This window comes from Brachypodium distachyon, chromosome 1 (assembly GCF_000005505.3).
Source record: "Brachypodium distachyon strain Bd21 chromosome 1, Brachypodium_distachyon_v3.0, whole genome shotgun sequence".
Lineage (NCBI taxonomy): Eukaryota > Viridiplantae > Streptophyta > Magnoliopsida > Poales > Poaceae > Brachypodium > Brachypodium distachyon.
Genome location: NC_016131.3, coordinates 19267805 through 19289887, shown reverse-complemented (window position 1 = coordinate 19289887; position 22083 = coordinate 19267805). Strand labels below are relative to the sequence as shown.

The 22083-nt window shown below is 45.5% G+C and overlaps 3 protein-coding genes across 3 annotated transcripts; all 3 read left to right on the top strand.

Moving 5' to 3' along the window:
* The first annotated feature begins 6592 nt into the window (after positions 1-6592).
* Positions 6593-9766, top strand: LOC100825488 (probable serine/threonine-protein kinase WNK1). The gene is made up of 7 exons (XM_003562811.4): positions 6593-6906; positions 7024-7061; positions 7159-7386; positions 7558-7778; positions 7891-8048; positions 8149-8584; positions 8683-9766. Exons 1-7 carry the CDS (start codon positions 6832-6834, stop codon positions 9567-9569), a joined length of 2043 nt encoding a protein of 680 aa, XP_003562859.1. The 5' UTR covers positions 6593-6831; the 3' UTR covers positions 9570-9766.
* Positions 9767-12872: 3106 nt separating this feature from the next.
* On the top strand, positions 12873-13764 carry LOC100825183 (40S ribosomal protein S13-1). The gene has a single exon (XM_003562810.4). The coding sequence runs from the start codon at positions 12985-12987 to the stop codon at positions 13438-13440; it is 456 nt and encodes a 151-aa protein (XP_003562858.1). The 5' UTR covers positions 12873-12984; the 3' UTR covers positions 13441-13764.
* Positions 13765-16446: 2682 nt separating this feature from the next.
* On the top strand, positions 16447-17614 carry LOC100824885. Its single transcript, XM_014896559.2, has one exon. It carries the CDS (start codon positions 16852-16854, stop codon positions 17230-17232), a length of 381 nt encoding a protein of 126 aa, XP_014752045.1. The 5' UTR covers positions 16447-16851; the 3' UTR covers positions 17233-17614.
* Positions 17615-22083: the final 4469 nt, after the last annotated feature.

The following is a 22083-nucleotide window of genomic DNA, read 5'->3' as shown; positions in this document are numbered from 1 at the left end:
TCATCTCCGTTATATTTCTACTCGAGGATATTTGTTTATGGTTATAATTTTGATCACATTAGTCACATATTCGTGAAGTAATTTGTGGTCAAAGACTTGGTCAACCAAATTCTAATATGCCCGGATTGTTGGAAGGGAGTAGTCTTCCTTTAAATGGACTAGCTAGGGGAGTCAAAATTTTGTTTTCTCCGGCAAGAGCATCTGATCGTGTTCTCCGAAGAAGATAGCGTAGACAATTCCTAGACGAGCTATCTTCCCGATGTGTAGTGAATACGAGAGTTTGACAAGTTAATTAGCACGTCGCTGTCATGGAATGAAATGACCGATTACTTATAGGCCGTGGTCAGCTTGGTCACGATATTAAAAAAAAAAACTTGGTCACGGTAAGTTTATTTTTCTACGTAGAGGGATACATTATTAATTGAGAGCGTCTATGTCTCAGTCGACGATAATAGCAATTCAATTAAGATTTTCTCTCATTTCATACTCAGATGAATTTTGCACAAATCTCAGTGCTTGGATCGGATAGTTATTAGCGTCGACTTAAAAATAATTATTTCTCAATCGCTTCAGGAATAACAAAACCGTTATTAATTCTAGTCGTTGCACTAAGACGACACAGCAGCAAAAGAGTTCGACACCCAGCATTTTGCATGTTCAGGATGCACACGGCCACAGAAACACACTAGCATTCTCGAACAAGATAAAAGGAGAAGAAAGAAATCTTGAGAGGAAAGGATCTCTGTTTCAGTCCGCAAATTAGACCTGATGAAGACCTCTCGAGGCACCCGCTCCAGCTGCGTGCACGTCTCCGTCGCCGTGCGATCAAGTCATAGCCCGAACTAATTACCCGTGGTTAATCAGGTCTGCCAGTCCCTGCACGGTTCTGCACATGTGTTTGGTTCGCGTGGCCTGTCGCAGTGTTTGTTTGTCTTGGCCAAAATTAATACTAGGCCTAGATCGATCGATCTAGCGCTGCTGCTGCTATCGGCTACCGTAGCATTTTGTACTGCTACGCAACGACAGTGCAACGTGCAGTCTTTAAATGGAAAAACAAGATGCAATATTGCCTCGTCAGCTCCGTAGCTCCTCCCCTGTCAGATGCAATTTGCAAGTGATAGCACAACGCTACAAAGTCGGCCATGTCTTACGGTAGTAACATCTCAAGACAACCTAGTCTGACAGTGGTTTCGTATATACGCAGACTTAATAAGTGTTGTCTTTTTTTTTTTTGCGGGGGACTTAATAAGTGTTGTCAACCAAGCGTCCAATGAAAGCCCCATGTCCATTTCATTGCAGCCTTGCAGGAATTAGTGTAGAACACGGGTGCACACAATAATCTCCGGGGAAAAAAAAGTAATTTCTCCTCTGCATTTCTCTACTTTCCACTAGACTATATATTCCCCTCATTTTCGGTAGATAGTGTTGTCATCCCGGTGCATGTGGTCCTTGGCTGCCAAAAAAAAAACCTTCCTCATTTTCCCCTCGACGAGAATCAAATCGGAATGGATCAACCGGGAGCGCGACCCCACCGTCATGTGCGATTTCTCGTCCGCTTCTGCTTCCCCCTCGCATCGCATCCAGCCCCACCGACCGCCGCCGACCCGAGAAAACAGAAGAAGGACGTCTGTGGTGGCTGCGTTTTGGATGGTGCCTATCAGCCCCATAACATATTATGAGATAAATTGTTAATTTAGCTAACTAAATATAAATGAAATAATTATATCACTTAAAAGTTCTTTCGATGACGAATCTAATGGTGTATTTTAAAAAAACACATACATATTTAATTAATGAAATTGAAAATTTAGGGATGCATGCGTGCTTCATATTATGGGACGGAGGGAGTACTACTCCTAAGGGCATCTTCAACAAGAAGCCGGTACTAATTTTCATCTCATGCCTTCTCTCTCCTTTATCTTTTTTTTTATTTTCTTTTTTTTCCAGGTGGATCCACGTGTCATGCTCTATTCATTCTTGTTACCCGTACACAAACTGTTATTTTTGTAAGTAACTAGTACTATCTTTTTGCAGCTCTCTCTCCTTCGCATAAGAGTAGTATCTCCTTAGTACCTCCTATTAGAGATGCCCTAATGCTAAAGATGGTGCTAATTAATCACGTCTTCTTCGTGTGTTCGCTACTCCTCGAACAAGAATGACTTTGCCTATGCACATCTATCTATGTCTGTAGACCCCGGATATTCGGAGGAACGAAACATACCTTTGGGGTTCGAGTATACGTACGTGCGTGCGTGTGTACGTGTTGTCTTCTTTTCGAAAAGTCCAAACGAGGCCGCCCACATTTCGCCATCGATCTCAATACACTAGCTAGCGGGTAAACAGAGCTCCAGCTTCTCAACTGCGATGAGCCAAAAACAATTTGATTGATCGCACGCAGTCATCGGTGGCTCGCCGATGTATCCAAACCTTTCAACAAATCACAAAACCCACCAGAATCGACCACCGGTCACAGATTAATAAATATGTAAAGACTGGTTCCGTTTTGAGGGAATCGCTGATTTTTTTCTTTTCGGGTGGCGTGGACACGTTCATGCCTAGTACGGGAGGGCCCCGTACCGTACGTCTGACGAGGCTGCCCGGTGGTCCAGGCATGCATCCACGGTGGACCCAAAGGGGGTTCCGGCGTCAAGGCACGACACGTCGTGCGACGCGGACGTCTCGATTATTTTTCAAGGTAGCCCGGACGGGCGAGGCTGGTCGATCGTGGCTGCCGTACGAGCCCCGTACGGGCGTGTGTACCCGATGGCGGTGGCATGGGCATGTGCGCTGCCCCGGGCCCCGGACCGGACGGACTCACGGACACCGCCCCGTGCACGCATGCGCTGCGCTCGCCGCGTGGGGGCTTAGACCCCGTTTGTTCGGACTTCAGCTTCAGCTTTTGATGCTTTTAGCAATCTCAAAAGCATTTCTCATGTTTACACATGAAGCTGAGAAGCACTTCTGGATGTGCTTTTGGTGCTTCTAGCTGAGAATCACGTCCGGAGGTGCTTCTCAGCTTCATGTGTAAACGGGAGAAGTGCTTTTGAGATTGCTAGAAGCACCAAAAGCTGAAGCTGAAGCCCAAACAAACAGTACCTTAAGCAGATCGCTGGCTGAACCTGATTTTACTTTTACCCGGACCCTTTCCCCGGCTGTTCTGGATCGCGGTCAAGGATGCATCTTCTTTCTTCAGCCGTCATAGACTTGCATCGATGGGATCTCTCTATCTTTCCCCGATTTTTTTGCTACGGTCCAGTTCTACTACTAGCCAACAGTGTTACAGAACCTACCCGCAAAAAGAAGAAGAAAAAAGACAGTGTTACAGAACCGCAACTGTTCCGTACTGCCGGGCAAGCTATCCCTAATTCCCTATCAGACTATCGGCGATTTTTATGCCAACTGGACCGAGATCAGATGAGGCGAAGCTGCAGGAGGAGGCGGCTCGGCTCGGAGCGATCACCCACAGATGGTTGTCAGCGCCTAGCGGCCCGGGTACGTCACGCTGCACGACGACGGCTGGCAGCTTCCATGAATGCACACACGATAACATACACCGCTCTATATGATCAGTCAGATATGCTGGCTCACACCCACCGCAGAAAACCACATCAAACATCATCTAAACAGGCTTCCTACGATGCTCAACTCATTGATTTCTGGAGCTTTCCGCGATGACAAACATGAGGACTAGAAAACGCCAACGGAAGCTCGTGTGCGTTTGTCATTTGTGCCGCTTGCGGTTTGTATATATCGAAAGTTTCGTGGGATTATGGCACTGGGGAATAAAATATTCTAGCCACGAGAACCGTTTATCCACGGAAAACAATTCCCTCAAATCTCTCAGAACGAATTAGTGTAGAAAGAAAACCCTACTATTAGAAAATGAAGCATGGCACGTCATGAGAAAGGGCCGGATAAGGAGCAACATGGCAAATGGGCAAGTTGGCTTAGGCCGGCGTGATCTGTCGACGTAAAATTAATTTGTCAATTTTGGATGTAGGTATATACTCCGAAATACATAGCTTCTTTTTTTTTAATGGAGAAATATAGATAACTTGATGCACGCTAGGCAGACGAGTTCTCCAGCAAAAAGGATGAATGGGATCGAGTAGCACAGAGCGTTGGCGCTAGTGCTATCCTTTTCCGGCACCCCTTCCGTAAACTATTGGGATTAGGCATCAGAGTGCATGGACAGATCGACGTTCTACAAATATAGATACCCAGTCGAGAATGCAGTGTCGTATATACGAGCCATCTTTTGTTCGGCCAATTTAGTCACGGAATATCTCCAAAGTGTTATAACTATGGAAAATGAAAAAAGGACAAGTTGTAGAACTTGAATCTTGCCTACACATATATGGTCAGTGCTTCGCAATTTGCATGTATTATAATGTAGTTTTTTCCATGGACGTGAACAGACCACAACAGATCCACATGGCACAGGTGAGCTTGCCGGGGGAGCATAGCATTTATAAAAGGGTTTCGCCATCAAGAGGCAGACAAACGTACGGGGGGCCAACTCCAACTCGGCACCAGAAGGAGTCAAGGATGCAGTTTTCCCCCCCTTTGTTAGCTCAAGTTAGGAGCAGATTTGCTGTGTAAAGGACAAGAGCAGAACAAGAAAGGGGACGACCGCAGCGATATACAATAGGTTGATTGCTTAATTTCGTACCAAGATCATCTTTCTTGATCCGTTCGGCTCCTTTCCGGTGAAACCAGAGATGAAAACATCGAATTGCTGGTCCAGTGGTCACATAGTTTCTCCCCCGTTGAAACTGAACAAGTAGTATAAAACAAGTAGTATTATTGCTACTTTTCAGCGAGGAGTCATTTTCACCGATGGGATCGAACGAAAGAGATTTGGCAGAAACCAAACAAGATTTCTTGGAAAACTTGACATGCATTTTCTTCTCGTCAGTTTTCTTCTATACGAATATTCTAGCTTAAAGACTAAATTATAAGAAGATTGTGCTACAGTGAACCGAATAGAGCGAACCACCTCATCCAATTCTTTTTTATTTCGTGCGAGATTCTTTCTCCCTCGTCTCCTCACATTGCATTTGATCCATTCTTTGTGGTCCTGTCGTGGTTCCTTTTCCTTCATAGTTGCCTCCCGATCTGCTCTAAGTACAAGCGCTTGTGTTTCTTGGGACGAATCGTGCCTTCGTTGGGCATTTCCTTCCTCTAAGCCATCGTCGGTGAGCTTCCTCTCATGTCCTCTCTCCTCCTCCTCCTTGGACCTCCCTCTGTTTCCTTTCTTTCTCCTTCCCGATTGGTCCGGTCCCTCCATAGACTTTTCAATCCAGATCGACATCATCGCATCATCACTCGCTAAGCCTTCCAGTCGAGGAAGCTTTCATCGAATCAGAGAGTGGTGTGTTCCCGCAATTTCATTAAGAATAATATTTTCGCCCAACTAGACTAAAAACCTCAAATGGTTGATAGAGGATAACCGTACAAACCCGCGACGACAAAAAAGAGGCTAGCTACCTATATTAGGTCAAGGGCACTACCTCATGACCGGAAAAAAAACATGTGCCCTCTGAAGCCGCAACCGCCAACTAAAAGACAACCCTCGCCACCTAGCAATACTAACCATCGAGGGCTTCGAGACAAAGACCAGGGCTAGGTATATAAAAAGCTATTCGTAACTCTTCCAAGGAGGGAAACGACACCCATAGACGTCATCATCATCGGTATTGCCCCGTCAGGACAAAGCTTTCGCCCACAACGACTCAAACCCATACCCCCACCTAACCCCGATGAAGCAGGAAATCCAGACACTAGTAGAGATCTCAATTGCCTCGTATCGAACCGACTACCACCCACTCTAGAGTCGTTGAACGATGCGATGTGAGCAACTTGCACCGGACAAAACCGCAACCATATGTCCAAGAGCCCCGCCAGCACTTGCCAGATCTAGACATACCACGCTCGAGGACTGCACAACCTCCACTACAACCGCAGCCATGGACACGCACGCCACCCACGACGGCTTAACACTCTGCACCTCAGATGCGACACCTACACAACAATTCACGAGGAACAGGTGGCCCCCTCTGCCACCGACCACACACCTCCCGCGCCACTCCCTACCGACGTGACCATCCGCATCCGACCAAAGCGCCAACCGCCAGGGAGAACCGAAATTGAATCCTCGCCGCCACCATCACCACGCGGGTTTTGCCTGACAACGACGAGGTAGAGGAAGAAGAAGACAGGGTTGACGGACGTGTGGGACTCTGCCCAAATCGACATATCGAGGAGCAACACAAGGATCATAATACCCCATTTTCTCTTCTTCTTTTTTCTTTCGAATTATACTATCACAGCACCAACTTCCTTTATTCTATTATTACTATATTAGCAACAATTGAGCCTAATTTGACCGTATCATGATTGAATCGTAGCATCATCACCCGACTAGCCGACGACAGTATCTATAGAATCCTAAGCTCCTGGTATATTTATCACCCAATAGCTGGACCCAGGTAAATCTTGCCTCGCGTCATTAATTAAACAGTAAATTTATTTATCCCTGTCTTCTTTCATCCATCTAATCCAGCTCTAATAGCCAAGCTCAGTAGCCTCGTCATCTCCATCCCTCTCCCCCTTCTCCTCCCACATCTCTCTCAGGCTCTCTGCCCACACACCATGTGTGCCCACATTTCCCTAAATAGGTCTCTCTCTCCTGCGTCAATCCCCTCCTCACTGCCTACCCGCTCCTCCTAGCAGCGCGAGCGCGCCGACGACGACGGACCAGGAGCCCCGTGCGCACGGCCGCGGCGGAGTGGAAGCTTTCTGCAGCGCGGCGAAGCGAAGCGAGCTAGGATGATGGGCGCGCAGGCCAACGCCGGCGACTGCGGGGAGTACGCGGAGGTCGATCCCACCGGCCGGTACGGACGGGTACGGTACCACCAACCAACAACCCCTTTGCTCCTCCGAGCAACCGTTTCTCCGATTCGTTCGCGTGCCTAGATCGCTGATCCGTTTTGCTTTGCTCCGCTGCTCGATTTGTTGCAGTACAACGATGTTCTTGGCAAGGGCGCGTCCAAGACCGTGTAAGATCCGGGATACTCTGCTCGTCGTTGGCTGTTCGTTCGTCGCCGCTCTGCCTGGAGCCTGAGCTAACGAGGTTTTGGTGTGGTGGGCTTGCAGGTACAGGGCGTTCGACGAGTACCAGGGGATGGAGGTGGCATGGAACCAGGTGAAGCTGCACGACTTCCTGCAGAGCCCCGAGGACCTGGAGCGGCTCTACTGCGAGATCCACCTCCTCAAGACGCTCAAGCACAGGAACATCATGAAGTTCTACACCTCCTGGGTCGACGTCTCCGGCCGCAACATCAACTTCATCACCGAGATGTTCACCTCCGGCACCCTCCGCCAGTAAGCGACCAAATCTCGTCTAACCCGCTTTAATGCTTAAAGTTGTATCCTTGTACGCTCAATCTCAAAAGAAATCTCGCTTTTCCTGCCCAATTCCAGAAATAAAGCATCTTCTGTTATGTGTGCCTAATTAGTTGCTTGCTGTGATTTTGCTGTTGTGGTGGTGATTAGGTATAGGCAGAGGCACCGGAAGGTGAACATATGGGCCGTGAAGCACTGGTGCCGGCAGATCCTCAGCGGCCTGCTGTACCTGCACAGCCACGACCCGCCCATCATCCACCGGGACCTCAAGTGTGACAACATCTTTGTGAACGGTAACCAGGGTGAGGTCAAGATCGGCGACCTTGGCCTCGCCGCCATCCTTCGCAAGTCTCATGCTGTCCACTGTGTAGGTAAGCTTCGGCTGATTAGATAGCTAGCACTAAAGGATATACGTTTTCTGAAGAGAATTTGTGATGATTATATGGAAATTTGATGAGTGAAGGTGTTGGATTGTTTGGGTAGGTACGCCGGAGTTCATGGCGCCGGAGGTGTACGAGGAGGAGTACAACGAGCTGGTGGACATATACTCGTTCGGGATGTGCGTGCTTGAGATGGTCACCTTTGAGTACCCGTACAGCGAGTGCACGCATCCGGTGCAGATCTACAAGAAAGTGATCTCTGTAAGAAGTGTCACTCGGATCCTTTTGCCACACCTGTGATTCTTTTGTCCGGCTGGTCCGAAATTGTTTTGCTGACTTCATCAAGTGGTTTGGTTGGTAGGGTACTAAGCCGGAAGCTCTGTACAAGGTGAAAGATCCAATGGTGAGGCAATTTGTCGAGAAGTGTCTGACCACTGCATCCCGGAGGCTCCCAGCGAGAGAGCTGCTCAATGACCCCTTCCTACGCATTGATGACATGGCTCTATGTTCTGGGGATGGGGATTACAGCCTGTTGAACAATTATCTGCGGCAGCCTTATTTAGGGCATGCTTATAGTAATGGGTCCATGATGAGTAATGGGTTCTCTGAAAGCATTGACGAAGATACACCGACGGAAGATAGATGGGATTGTGAAGACGACGGCTCTAAAGCTGATGGCATTGAATTGTTCAACGGGCACGAAGATGAGCCTCTTGGCACTGTGGATATCACAATCAAAGGGAGAAAAAGTGAGGATGGAGGAATCTTCCTCAGATTACGAATTACAGATGATGATGGTACACACAATGTCTAATGCCTTAAACTCTTTGGTTGAATTCACTGTATCTAATTGTGAATTCAGATATTTTGTGGAAACTAATTTCTCATATTGCAGGACGGGTACGGAACATCTATTTTCCGTTTGACATTGAGGCAGATACTGCATTAAGTGTTGCAACTGAGATGGTAGGTGAGCTGGATATAACTGACCATGAGGTTACTCGAATCGCCGAGATGATCGATGGTGAGGTTAGTGCATTGGTGCCAGATTGGACGGCAGGTCCAGGCATAGAGGAAGCTCCAGACAGCACATACTGCCATAACTGCGGGTCCAATGTGTCATCTTGTGGTTCACTTTTTGACTACATGTCGTCGGGTACTCGGGGTTGCCGATGTGCAGAGCTACATGGGCGGTTTGAGGAGATTACGTTCCAACCCGATGAAGAGCAATCTGGTTTGCAGGACTCCGGAGGCAGCTCTGATGATGTAGGCAATCAAAAGGAGCAACATATCAAAGACAAGGAATCCATACGCATCAATGGGTTTCCAAAGATGGGTAGAAGAGGTCCTTCTGATCGCCTTTGCTTCAGTTCATTCCAAGAGCAGTCCTGCTCAACTAATCATTATGAGAGCGATATCGATCATCCAACGAAAGGGTTCGACATAAAGCATGAAGTAAAGATGGCCAAGTACAAAGCCCGGAAAATGGCGCACTTGAGGAGAGCTATTCATCCATCTCTGGACTTCGACAACTCAAACGGGGCAAGTAGGATGAAACCTACACTGAGCAAGTTAGAATCTTTCCATTTAGGCAAGCATAACAATTTCCGCGTACCGACCTGCCAGCGAACGTCCAACCAGCACTCGGACATGAACAATCAAGCGTGCCAGAGCAGACACCCGGATTGTTTGTTCACAGCAAGAAGCTATTATTCTGGAGCTCAGTTGCCGCCAAACCTCCCAAGAACAAAATCTGTACCGCTGAGTGCTGTCGATGCCTGAGATGCTTTCTCGGCGTGTAAATTCTATAGAGGATTGTACATTCCTTTCGTTCTTTCTGTATGGGATATAAATATAGTTGGTAGGCAAGAGACCGGAAATCTGGAATGTGGCTGTGGATTAAGCCTTGGCTGTAAACTTGCTTATGCCTTGTCAATCTAGAGGAGCCAATGCTAGGCTGTTGAGTGCATTCTGCTTCACTGATTGTCTCTGGTTTGGTAGCACCAGCAACGCCCACTTTGATCTCGTTGGTATTGTCCAGGGAAATGCTATGATCTGTTGCTGTACTGAGGATCTTTTTTTGCATATCTGTAGAGATGGCAATGTCCTTGCTGTTAGTTAATTACGCAGAAAGCAAGATGGCAAAAGCAAAGTGCCTACACTATGAATAAAATCAAATCACCAGGATTAGGAGCTGGAGCTCTGTCTTGTATTAAACTATAAAGCCTAGTAGCACACTCATACATCTTTACATAGTTGCAGTAGAATAAACAGTATGAGCAAAGCTGTATTGATGGTGCCGACATGCTGCCTGATAGCTCACTTGCTAGATGGCAGCCGGCCTGCCAGCTCTGCTTGCCGGAGCAGGACAGTAGTGGGCCCATCTCCATGACTCCATGAGTGCAATGCAAAAGAAATGCTTCTTTTTTTCGTCAAAAAAAGCTTGTGGAAGAGACTTGTGCGATCTCATTTTTGGTTGCAGGACCAGGATATGTTTTTTCTTTTCCTTTTAGTGGGCTCCGTCAGAGATTAGACAATTTTAAGGTCTTGGAAAGCGGTGATTAAAAGCCGATGAGTGCACGGTCTCTGAAAAAGTAAGTGATAATCATGGCCTAACAACTTGTAAAGGCAGGATGATTGTATCTTATCTTATAAAGAAAAAGCATCCTTTTCAGAAGAAAATTCAGATAGGCATCACGCACCGAGGTTGGAGACGAAAAGTACAAAATACAGTGGCCTTTGATTACCACTGAATAATTGAGCTCAGGGCCCCAAAGCTCGTTCATTAGAAGGAAATTAACAAGGGCCCCAGAGCTCAATCATTAGAAGGAAATTAACAGGGGGCACATCTCTTGCCTGGTGTGATTGATGCATCACACGTTGCTGTGCTGCTTAATTTCCGAGGCTCTGTAGTGTATAGTCGCAAAATGTGCCCAAGTACCGAAGTCTACTGCAAATGTGCCTTTGCCAATCTTTTTTTGTGTGTGTGCCTTTGCCAATCAGTTTGCTGTCACAAAAATAGCAGTATAATCCAAGTTCAAGATGTTTTTTATTGCATTTTTAATTGTTAACCACATTTGAAGATGTTACTGTCATGGTTCTGTGCCAGGAATACATTTGGTAGGACAAGAACATTTTGATCTGGGAGATGCACTCCACCCACTAGCCTAACTTTCTTTTTTGCAGCATCTATCATCCATGACGACCAATTAGCATCTAGTTGGCAAAAGCATGTATAGCGAGTAGACCATGAAAGGTTTACAAAAAGACAAGTAGGCCATTGAAAAGCCTATGTGAACTTATCCAGAAATGCAGATAAGGGGACTGCCTTTTTGGGGAAGAACTAAGCACTAGCAGAGAGATTGGAGAAGTCTACTGTTATCTTGCCGCCTAGGATCTTGCATTGTCATTCCCATTTCCCAATACCACCAAGTCTTCCTTTCTGGGACGGAAAGGAGATTTGCCGTTCGACAGAAACGGAGGATAAGTGGCAACTGGCAAGATAAAGACGATAAGAAAGGTAGGAGCCCTAGCCAGGTCGATTCAACTCTCTGTACGGCTGTCCCAGCCAGCCAGTGATATCCTTGGATCAACCACCTGACGTCAGTGTTTCGTCAGTGTTATAGAATCAACCACCATTCATGCATGTCAAATCTTGGGGATCTTCTAGGATACAGTCCATGAATAAAATTATAGCCCTTCCGATCCATATTAGTTGTCGAAATATTACATATATCTAGACGCTTTTTAGGTATAAATATATCCATATTTAAGCAAATTTGAAACAATTAATATGGATCAGAGTGAGTACTATATTTTTTTTCTTATTGGAGCAAGCATATATAGTTATAGAATATGTGATGCACGCTGCAATCTTTTCTCTGAGTTATACTCCCTCCGTTTCTAAATATTTGTCGTTGTTTTATTTCAAAAGATTGAACTGAGGGAGTAGATAACAAAGGTGACGAGATCATCTGATAATATTATTAAGTAAGAACCAACCAGTAAAAAACGACCAGATTATGAAATACAACCAGTATAGAATATAAACAGAATATGTGATGCCTTCTGCACTTGTTCTCGAACGTGATATGGTCACTCCTATCGTTGTCCTCGATTATCTGCTCTCTTATCGGAGGGAAATAAACATTTTTAGAACGAAAAGCTTTCGTGCGACCACACAATTCGAGCACGAGTTTTCTGCTCGCTGGAAATCGCATCGCCCAAGCTCTTTCTTGTGTTTCGTGCTGCAAATGCATACATGACAAAGCTAGCTTTCTGGAAAGAAAAGCTGCCTTGACACTCGTCACTACAGTACTTGAAAGCAGGCATGCATTGCTGACACGGATTGGCCGTAAACTTTAGACCCGTGTATTTATAGCTTTCGCTGTTTCTGACAGTCACGCCTCGCCTAATATGGAGCCTTGAAGAGGCGCGATGGTTTTGTCGAGTAAGACTGTAAAGGCGATTGTTTAGCAAGGAAAATTCTGCTGCATGGCTGCATCAACTGGCGATGATTTTCCTTCTTCTCCAGAGAATAGAAGATTTAATTCTCTACTTCCGCAACAACTAAGGATACACAACTAAAGAAAACACACACAGAAATGCCCCGATTCTATCGGCAAGTTACACATGTAGAACGAAAACAAAAGTTCATATCCTGCAACTATTGGATTGGATCCATGCACAAGAAAAAGAGCGTTTCTACTTGGCTTGAAATAAACCACAGCCGTCCATTGTATGCAGATAAGGATGCTGTCAAAATGCCGGCCATGTCGAAAGTCTCTACTAGTATTTTTCTGATCCCCAAAGAGAGTGTCTCTAGGAAGCCCACGATGCATCTCAAAAAAAGGAAGCCAACAATGAAGAAGTGCCGCTGCAACCTCATGGCCAAGTTTTTAGCTTGACAAGTTCATGGGCTATGCGTTCGATTCGTAGTTCTCTTCTTCTGGTCCTGGCCATATAGGCCAGTCCTGTAATGTGAGATGGACCAAAATATAGAGCGGATCTGATTTCTCTATGGGCTTAATAATTTGCATGGGCCAGGCCCACTGTGCAATGTGAGCCATATAACCGGCAGCAGGAAAAGGCGCCCTCCCACACTACCATTTCCACTAGGTTTTCCTCCTCGCCGCCGCAGCCGCCCCCTCGCTATCCCCCTACTCGCCGCAGCCGACGCCGCCCTCTGCTCCAAGCCATGGGACGCATGCACAGCCACGGGAAGGGCATGTCGTCCTCGGTGCTGCCCTACAAGCGGGAAGCTCCGGCCTGGGTCAAGATCGCCGCGCCGGACGTGGAGGAGATGATCGTGCGTGCCGCCAAGAAGGGCCACCTGCCGTCGCAGATCGGCGCGGTGCTCCGCGACGCCCACGGCATCCCGCTGTCCCAGGCCGTCACCGGCTCCAAGATCATGCGCCTCCTCAGGGCGCGCGGGCTGGCGCCGGAGATCCCGGAGGACCTCTACTCCCTGATCAAGAAGGCCGTCGCGATCAGGAAGCACCTGGACAGGAACAGGAGCGACGTGGACGCCAAGTTCCGGCTCATCCTCGTCGAGAGCAGGGTTCATCGCCTCTCCCGCTACTATCGCCTCACCAAGAAGCTCCCCTCCGCCTGGAAGTACGATTCCACCATCGCGTCCACTCTCGTGGCTTGAAGTTAACGCTTTTGGTCTTGCATGGTTATCTGCAGCTTTGGAGTTCAGTTTTGTCTTAAGTACTAGTAAGTAAACCTTTTAGGATCGTAAGCTGTTAAACCTACCCCTCGTGCGCAGCTGGAGAGAAGTATCTCGAGAGTTTACTGAGACTTGATCACGCTTTGGTCATTGGAAGTTCAGATTATTCACAATGTATTTTGAGTTTGGTTTAACTTTGAGGAATGTTGGTACTGCTTCCTACTGATGTATCTTCAGTGTTTCATTATAAATCCTGCATCTACTTCGCAAAGTGAACTATATGAAGTGATCTTTGTGTTTTTTTCCTCTTTGTTGTTTTGATCTCTTAATTGTTACAAACTACGTCTACTTTATGTATAACTTGTTATTACCACCATCAACTATATGAAGTTTCCAAAGATAAGTCTTGATTTGGGAATGCTATCTTGTTCAGTCTTTCGAATGAGCTTCACAGCTCTATCTCTGTGCTTGTACACAGTCCGTAGTATAAACATTAGGTATAACCCTATAAGAGTAAATTCATTTAGTGGTAAACAACTTGAAAGACGATCATTCATCAGGTAATGATGCAATTTGCCTGTTTCATGATGGAAATGGTATTTTGAATTGCTGAACTAGTAGTAGTATGTGATGATTTTAGTTACATTCTATGTTCCAGCTACCATGCCCTTGTATCAAGGTCAATCTATTGTGATAAACCAATTGTTCATATCTTCTCATGTTTTCCCAATTGTTTGTATCTCTTGGTTGTGATGTTTTGTGCTCAGAAGTTGAGCTCCTAGTACCGGAACATCTCTTCTCACTAGCAGTTCAAAAGGAATCCCCATGGAATTGTTCTTGGAAGTGCCGTCCTCAGCCTGTAATGATCCGCAGCCTGATTATTTAATCCTATTGTATCATAACTTATCCAATGGGGAAGCTAAGTTCTGAATGTTTGTTTTGTTGTTCCAAACTTTGAAAATGAGATTCACATCAGTATATGTTTTGTTGTCTGGCTAGTTAATTCTTAGGTCTGAGTGGTCTTTAACGAAATTCAGCAGTAAACCTGAATGATGTTATTTCCATATGTAATGTGAAATAACCATTCAAATTTCCAGTGTAGAACTGACAATAATGTTTCGTTTGACATTTGTCTGTTCAGATGGCCATGTGCTGGTACCCACTGATCTGCTCCTGCTTGCAATTTGTATTTCGATAATTCGATTTTTGAGATTATTTCTTGTTATTCTTGAATGTGTGTACAGTTGAATGATCCAGTGAACATGGTGATAGTGTATCTTGGTCGTCAGTAAGAGCTCCAACCATCTATTCTGATCAATGACTATCCAAAAGGGTCCCATGAGGAAATAGTTCAAGGTCTTTGGCCCATAAGTTAGACCGAGTATTATTGGGTTGTGACTATTCCCAGAGATTTGCCAATTTCTTTTTTCCAGTTACCATGCCCTTGTATCAAGGTCAATGTATTGTGAATTTGTGATAGATCAATTGTTCATACCTTCCCATGTTTTCCCAATTTTTCATATCTCTTGGTTAGGATGTTTCATTTTTAGGAAGTACAACTCCCATTACAGGTACATCTCTTCTCACTAGCAATTGAAAAGGAATTCTTGTGAAAATATTCTTGGAAATGCTGTCCTCAGCCTCTGTAATGATCCACAGCCTGATTATTTAGTCCGATTGTGTCATAATTTCTCTAATGGGAAGCTGAGTTCTGAATGGTTGTTTTGCTGTTCCAAACTTTGAAAATGACATTCGCAGCTGTAATATGTTATGTTTTCTGCCATTAACTTAGGTTGAGCTTGATAAGGCAATTTAGCAGTAAACCTGACTGATTTTATTTCCATATGCAATGTAGAATAAGCATTCAGATTTCCAATGTAGAACTGACAATATAGTGCCTGAATGTTTCGTTTGGCATTTGTCTGTTCGGATGGCCATATGCTGGTATCCACTGGTCTGCTCCTGGTTGCAGTTTTTATGCCGATAAATGGATTATTGAGATGACTTCCTGTTATTCTTGATTGTGTGTTCAGTTGAATGATCCAGTGAACATGGTGATAGTGTATCTTGGTTGGCAGTTAGAGCTCCAACCATCTCTTCTGATCACTGGCTATCCAAAAGGGTCCCATGAGGAAATAGTTCAAATTCTTTGGCCCATAAATTAGACCGAGTATTATTGGGTTGGGACTATATTCCCTGAGATTTGCTAATTTGAATCCTGACCAATTAGTCCAGCAAAGTAGATGTTGGATCATTTGGAGTAATCACACATGTTGTCGCATTGTGTTTGAGCATACACTAATGCTTGGCATAATAAAGCATAATAAGAACTGATGACTGGATTAACAGCAAGGCTAGCCAAACCCCTCCCAATCATTGATCTGGTGAAGCAGCAACTGCGCCGTGGTCGCTCTCTGCGCCGCTGGCCTGATGAATTATACGGTGCCTGCATGATCTCCGTCAAGTTGGATGCTTGATCTGAATAGATTGAAGGTATCCTGCGCACTTGCTCCGTGGATTTGCTTGTTGATGTGTTTTTTTATTCGTGTTCCTCAACTTGCATGCATTTCCAAGTGTTTGTGTTTAGCGAGACCTGGCCACTGACTGTTGCCTTAGCTGCTTGTCGATAGTCAAGTTTGGTAGTTGTTGGTTCGACTGACTCCAGGACGTGCTGGTACCGTGCTCGGTGCGCTCATTTGTTTACAGGAGATGCTGCGGCTGACATTGTTATTATTTCTAGGTCTTGGACCACTTACCGCTGGGTACCGGCTTAGGCTTACTATAGTGAATGAAAATCAAGTACTATAAATCATCGCAAATTTGACGTTGCTAACTAACTTTCGGTTGCTAAAAATTGCCCTTTACTCAACTTGTTGGCAGGTTGCCCTTTTTTTTCTATTTTTTGCCCTTTACTCAACTTGTTGGCAGGTCAAGTTCTTGAAATCGAGATGTTGTTTATAGACATCGAGTACAACAAAACAATCTTTGCCTGCACTCAGATGGGATCTCATTCCTGTGGGTTTCACGTTCTGGACAGGCAGTCAAACTTCAAAGGCAGAGCAAGAATTCCCCGGTGGCGCCAAAACCGCAGGATAATAAACAAGGACGTTCCGGTACTACTGCACACTTGCCTTTTGCCATTTCTGCTCAATAAAGAACGTGCCTCGGGACATGTTGCGGCCACGGCGCCGCTCAAGAATCGAGATCGGACAGTTCACTTCATCTCATCTCATCTCATCCCCCCCTCCGGCGGCATTATATAAATCTCTCTGGATCCAACACACCACAAGCCTGCAATGATTCTTGTCTCGTGACACACACACCTTGAGAGCCGAGACTGAGACGCACTGTTCTTCGCGCTCAATTTCTCTGATCCGGCCGCGTTCTCGATCCATGGCCAGCCTCGTGCACCACCAGGCAGCGGCGCCGATGCCGATGCCGGCCGCGGCAGCGGATGACGAGGCGTTCATGCCGCAGAGCTTCGGGTGCTTCGGGCGGTCGCTGTCGAGGGCGTCGTCGGGGCGGCGGCTGGAGTACCGGGCGCTGGCCGGCGAGAGCGAGGAGATGAGGAGCCGGCAGGAGCGGTCGGCGAGGGCCAAGCTGCGGTGGAAGGCCGTGGCGCAGGAGATCATCATGGCGAGCAGGAGGGCCGGGGGCTCAGGCGGCGGCAGCGGCGGGCATGGAGCGAGGAGGAGGAAGGCGGCGCTGCCGGCATTCAGCTACGACTCCAGGAGCTACGCGCTCAACTTCGACCAGGGCGACGCCGACGAGTAGCGAGATCGAGGTCGCTGAATGGCGAGAACGCATGTCATTCATGCAAAATTGCCTCGGTGGCGCGCACGAGCGTGGGTGCCGCGCGCGCGCGCGACGGCGACCGGGCGGGTGTCGCGGCCGGCGAGGGAACGGAGCGCGCTCCCGTGGCTTGGGGAGAGGACTCGGGGTCAAGTTCTTGGGGCCGGATCTTGATCTGGTTTGTGTTCTTTGGTTGGTTGAGTATTGATCCGTCCTGACACATTCGTCTGTGGTGTAATAAGATTATAAGAGATGTTGTTTCAAAGCATTCTGCATTTCCCCTGCTTGTAAATGCTGTTTCCAGCAATGTTTGCATAATCAATCCATGCGTTGCAGTTAAGCAGGGCATGTGCTACTTTGAAAATGCGACTGATTTTTTTCTTCTTACTGTTCTATAGTCATTTTCGACCGCCCTTAAAATCCAGACAGTTTCCTTATAAAATTCATACTCCGTACAATTTACGGATGATCCTTCTGTTTAATTTCAAAGCAGTTATGTTAGTAAGTTGTAGTTTGTATTCCTAAAAAAATTCGAGTTGTTTGTAAGCAAGATACGTGCACATAGTTACGGATGATCATTCCGTTTAATTCCCGTTTTAAAAATTGGAGTTGTTTGCAATACCATGATCCTCGTGTGCAGCGGTGATTCAGAACCTCTGCTGAGTGTGGACCGGTCAAATACGACGGCTCCGTTGCACGCATGATGCACAAAGACACTCACATAGTCACATGGTTCATCGTGACACTATTATTCCGCATCCAATCTCGTTAAAAAAACATTATTATTCTGCATTGCAACTCGTTCTGCTAAAAAGACAAAAGCAAACATCTTGGCTTGCGCAGCGTGACACATCAATGTGTTATTTTAAAAGGGAGTAATCGTTATCTCTTCCCATCTCCATATTTTCTTATCCATGCAATATCTAAAAGATGTTCGAAATGCACTTAGACGTGTATCTGTACACGAGCAAAGGGGCTCGAATATAATGGCCCGTTTAGCGGTCTCTTCCGGTAAAATAAAGGCTCGGCATAGCCATCACTCTTCTTCACTGATGGAGGCAGCACCACTCCCCACCTTCACCGCAGGCTTGCACCGCGCGTGCTGCTGCTGGTGCCCACCTCCTCGCGAGTCGCTTGCCGCTCTTTCTCCGAGCGGTGGGGATCCCGCGGCCGTCCGCATCCGGACCTCGGCGAATCTAGGGTTGCTCCGCCTCTCGTCCCCCTCATCATCCTCATCATCGACAGGCGAGGGACGGCCCCTCCGGTCCCGAGGACCCCTCGTCGGGTGCACCGGCGGTGAGATGCACGTCGGGATCAGCCTGGCATGTATCTGAAAAGAATATGTCCGAGAGGCAATAATAAAATGGTTATTATCTTATTCCATGTTTATGATAGATGTTTATTTCTCATGCTAAAATTGTATTAACCGGAAACGTTAATGCATCTGTGTCTAATAAACAAACAAGAGTTTCCAATGATGCCTCTCATTTCATTAGCTTGTTGATTAACAGATGATCAAGGTTTCCTGATAATGAACATTGGATGTTGTTAATAACAGGGTCACGTCATTAGGAGAATGATGTGATGAACACACACCCAAAGTAGGTATACCAATACGATCAAGTCATTAAGTTTACATTGTTGTATCAAACACATACGAAGTAGCCCTAATCCTTAGACCATGACATCATGTCAATCACTGACACCGGAGGAGTGCTTTGATGACATCAAACGTCACACCGTAACAGGGTGACTATAAAGGTATCGTTGGCACTCTGAAAGTATTAGTTGAGGCTCATGGATCAAGAATGGGATTTGTCCATCCAGATGACGGAGAGATATACTCTGGGCCCTATCGGTGATATCACATCGACACCACTTGCAAGCACGTGACTAGGTCACAAGGATGTCATTTCACGGAACGAGTAAAGAGTACCTGTCGGTAACGAGATCGAACTAGGTGTAGTTGATACCGATGATCGGATCTCAGACAAGTAAAATATCACGAGACAAAAGGAATTGGTTCCGACGTTTATGGTTCACGCGATCACAAGATTCATCGTTGAATGAGTGGGAGTCATTACGGATCTTCAGATTCCGCTGATGATTATTGATCGGAGATATGTCTCGATCATGTCCACATCCTTCACGAACCGTAGGGTGACACACTTAAGATTCATCCATGCTTTTGAGTGGATATGGAACACCGGAGAAAAGACTGGACAGCGCGCGCGGCAATTGTTTTCGAGGAGCACCGAAATTGTTTCTGAATATCAGAATAGTTCAAGGGGATAAGTGTTACTGTTTGTTGGTTAAATGAATTGACAAATATTAAATAAAATAATTAAAAATGTTTTATTCATTTATGGGAGAAAACCCCCTTCATTTTGAGTGGAGTTTTACACCCATTATGGGGACCTTTGAGTTTGTGAGTGGAGTGTCCACTCACATGAAGAGGGGAGAGGTGGAGGCACCCCTTGGGGCTGCTGCCCTTCCACTCCTATATATAGAGATGTGGTGCTCCTCTCTCCCTTACACATTCATTTGTACCTCTTGGTCCCTTCCTCCCGCTGTTCCACCTCACGAGCCATGACTTAGGCGAAGTCCTGCTCAAAATAGTTTCTCCACCACCACCACCACCACCACCACCACGCCGTAGTGCTGCTGGAGTTCCCGGTGGATCCACTACTTCCGCTGCCCTGCTGGAACGAGGGATCGGAGGTCGTCGTCGAGCCATACGTGTGATTGAGTGCGGAAGCGCTGCCCGTTTGCACCTCTCATCTCCGCGATCTTAAGATTGGCAAGTGATCGTCTACATCATCCACGAGAATCGTTCTCGTTAACAAAGCTTTTGGTCTTCGAGGGTGAGTCCTTCTAAGACTACGGTTTACCTATTACTTTCATCTCCTAGATATGATCTTGGCCCGTTTGTGGTTTCAACTGTAGGAATTTTTTTGTTTTCTATGCAACGAACCCTTCAGTATCCGCCTCTCCTTTCCTTTTCGGTTTATTCGGTGGTTTCATCTAATGCGGTCGCTACTTGCTGATTGGGGAGGGATCATGGCCGCCTGGAAATGTAATTTCAGGCGCATTTGGAGGGGTGCCTGTGGGAATTGTTGACAGCGGTGGCCGTGGCTTCCTCTTCCCGCAATTTCCAGCTGCTTGGATCGTCTCCTCCGGTTATCATTTTAAAGCTCCAGTTTTAGGACCGGTTTCCTCTAGTGCAGAAACAGGGTTTCGTAAGACCGGGGCCAGTGTAATCTATAGTAATTGAAAGAAGAAATTATGGAATAAATACCCGGGCCAAATGTAAAATCCTTCAAAATTTAGCAAAATAAAAGATCGACAGAGGACAAACAAATTTTGAGGTAGGGCGAATTCCTATCCTATCACATTTAATATTTTTCTAAGTTTGCAAAATATATTTCAATAAATTTGGTTTTTTTCAGACTTTTTAGGATGCATTTTTTTTTGTTAGATCTTATGATATATCGCCTAGTGATATTTATGTTAATTATTAAATTTTTATCATATTATATGTGAAATTAACTATAATCGAAAGATTAATACATAGATCTATAACATAGAACATACGACAATTATTATGATTTGCAAACAGTTCTTCGGTGGGGTGAGCAGACGATTAACAACTCAAATCTTTATAAGAGTAAAACTATAGTTATATTTTGATTCCAAAGATATCTTCCGACATGCCGACTTAAAAATATCAAGTAGATATTTGGCTAATAAACAACGTCTTTTCTCCATACTTCGAGAGATATGCTATCGTATGAGAAATAGCTACACAATCTGAAATATAGTCTGTGAGTCTGTCAAAATCAGAACTCATAACACAATAATACACCACGCGTGTATGGTTATCACATCTGCTGTCATTAAGTAAGATGATTTCTCTATCAACTTTCATTAAGCAAGAAATACGAGTAAATGTATGACAGTTAAGACATCAATGAGCAATCATACATGGACATCAACAGTAGATAGCCAAAATAATTAAGAGTGCAGAAGTTACGCCTCCCGGAGAACCCGTCTTTGCAGGCTATATCGTCGTCGGTTGCGCAAAGTCACGTTGGAACGCCACACACACCACCTCACACGGGCGTTGAAGACTGGCCGCCGATGTAGGCGACAATTGACCCGTCGTCACTGCCTCCTACGATGTCTTTCTCAGACCCCGTCCAAATGCATAGTTTGGCAAGTCATCGCCATCGCTGCCTCTAATGATTCAGAGTTAAATTTGTTGAAATTTTATAGATTTATTTTATATAGAAACGCAAATGCAAAATCTAAATGACCAAACAAATGTACATCTAGCAATGATTTAATAATCTGTCTTAAAATTAATCCGAATAACCAGTAACTTGATGCAATGGTTACGTCATCTAAGTTTGTCCGTCCTTCCTACTCACTCCGATCCTAAATTCTTATCTCAAGTTTGCCCAAATATGGATGTATCTATTTTTAAAAGGCGTCTAGATACATGTAATATTTCGACAACAATTTAGGATCACTCCGATCCTAAATTCTTGTCTCAAGTTTGCCCAAATATGGATGTATCTATTTTTAAAAACCGACTAGATACATGTAATATTTCGACAACAATTTAGGATCACTCCGATCCTAAATTCTTGTCTCAAGTTTCCCCAAATATGGATGTATCTATTTTTAAAAACCGACTAGATACATGTAATATTTCGACAACAATTTAGACTCTCTCCGATCCTAAATTCTTGTCTCAAGTTTGCCAAATATGGATGCATCTATTTTTTAAAAATGTCTAGATACATGTAATATTTCCACGGGGAGTATTAA

What these genes read in the sequence shown, in the direction of transcription:
- LOC100825488 (XM_003562811.4), top strand. Translation starts at nt 6,832, where the DNA reads ATGATGGGCGCGCAGGCCAACGCCGGCGACTGCGGGGAGTACGCGGAG. An exon ending in CCACCGGCCGGTACGGACGG is followed by an intron (nt 6,907 to 7,023) that starts GTACGGTACCAC and finishes GATTTGTTGCAG; the next exon opens with TACAACGATGTTCTTGGCAA. An exon ending in TCTACAAGAAAGTGATCTCT is followed by an intron (nt 8,049 to 8,148) that starts GTAAGAAGTGTC and finishes TTTGGTTGGTAG; the next exon opens with GGTACTAAGCCGGAAGCTCT.
- LOC100825183 (XM_003562810.4), top strand. Translation starts at nt 12,985, where the DNA reads ATGGGACGCATGCACAGCCACGGGAAGGGCATGTCGTCCTCGGTGCTG.
- LOC100824885 (XM_014896559.2), top strand. Translation starts at nt 16,852, where the DNA reads ATGGCCAGCCTCGTGCACCACCAGGCAGCGGCGCCGATGCCGATGCCG.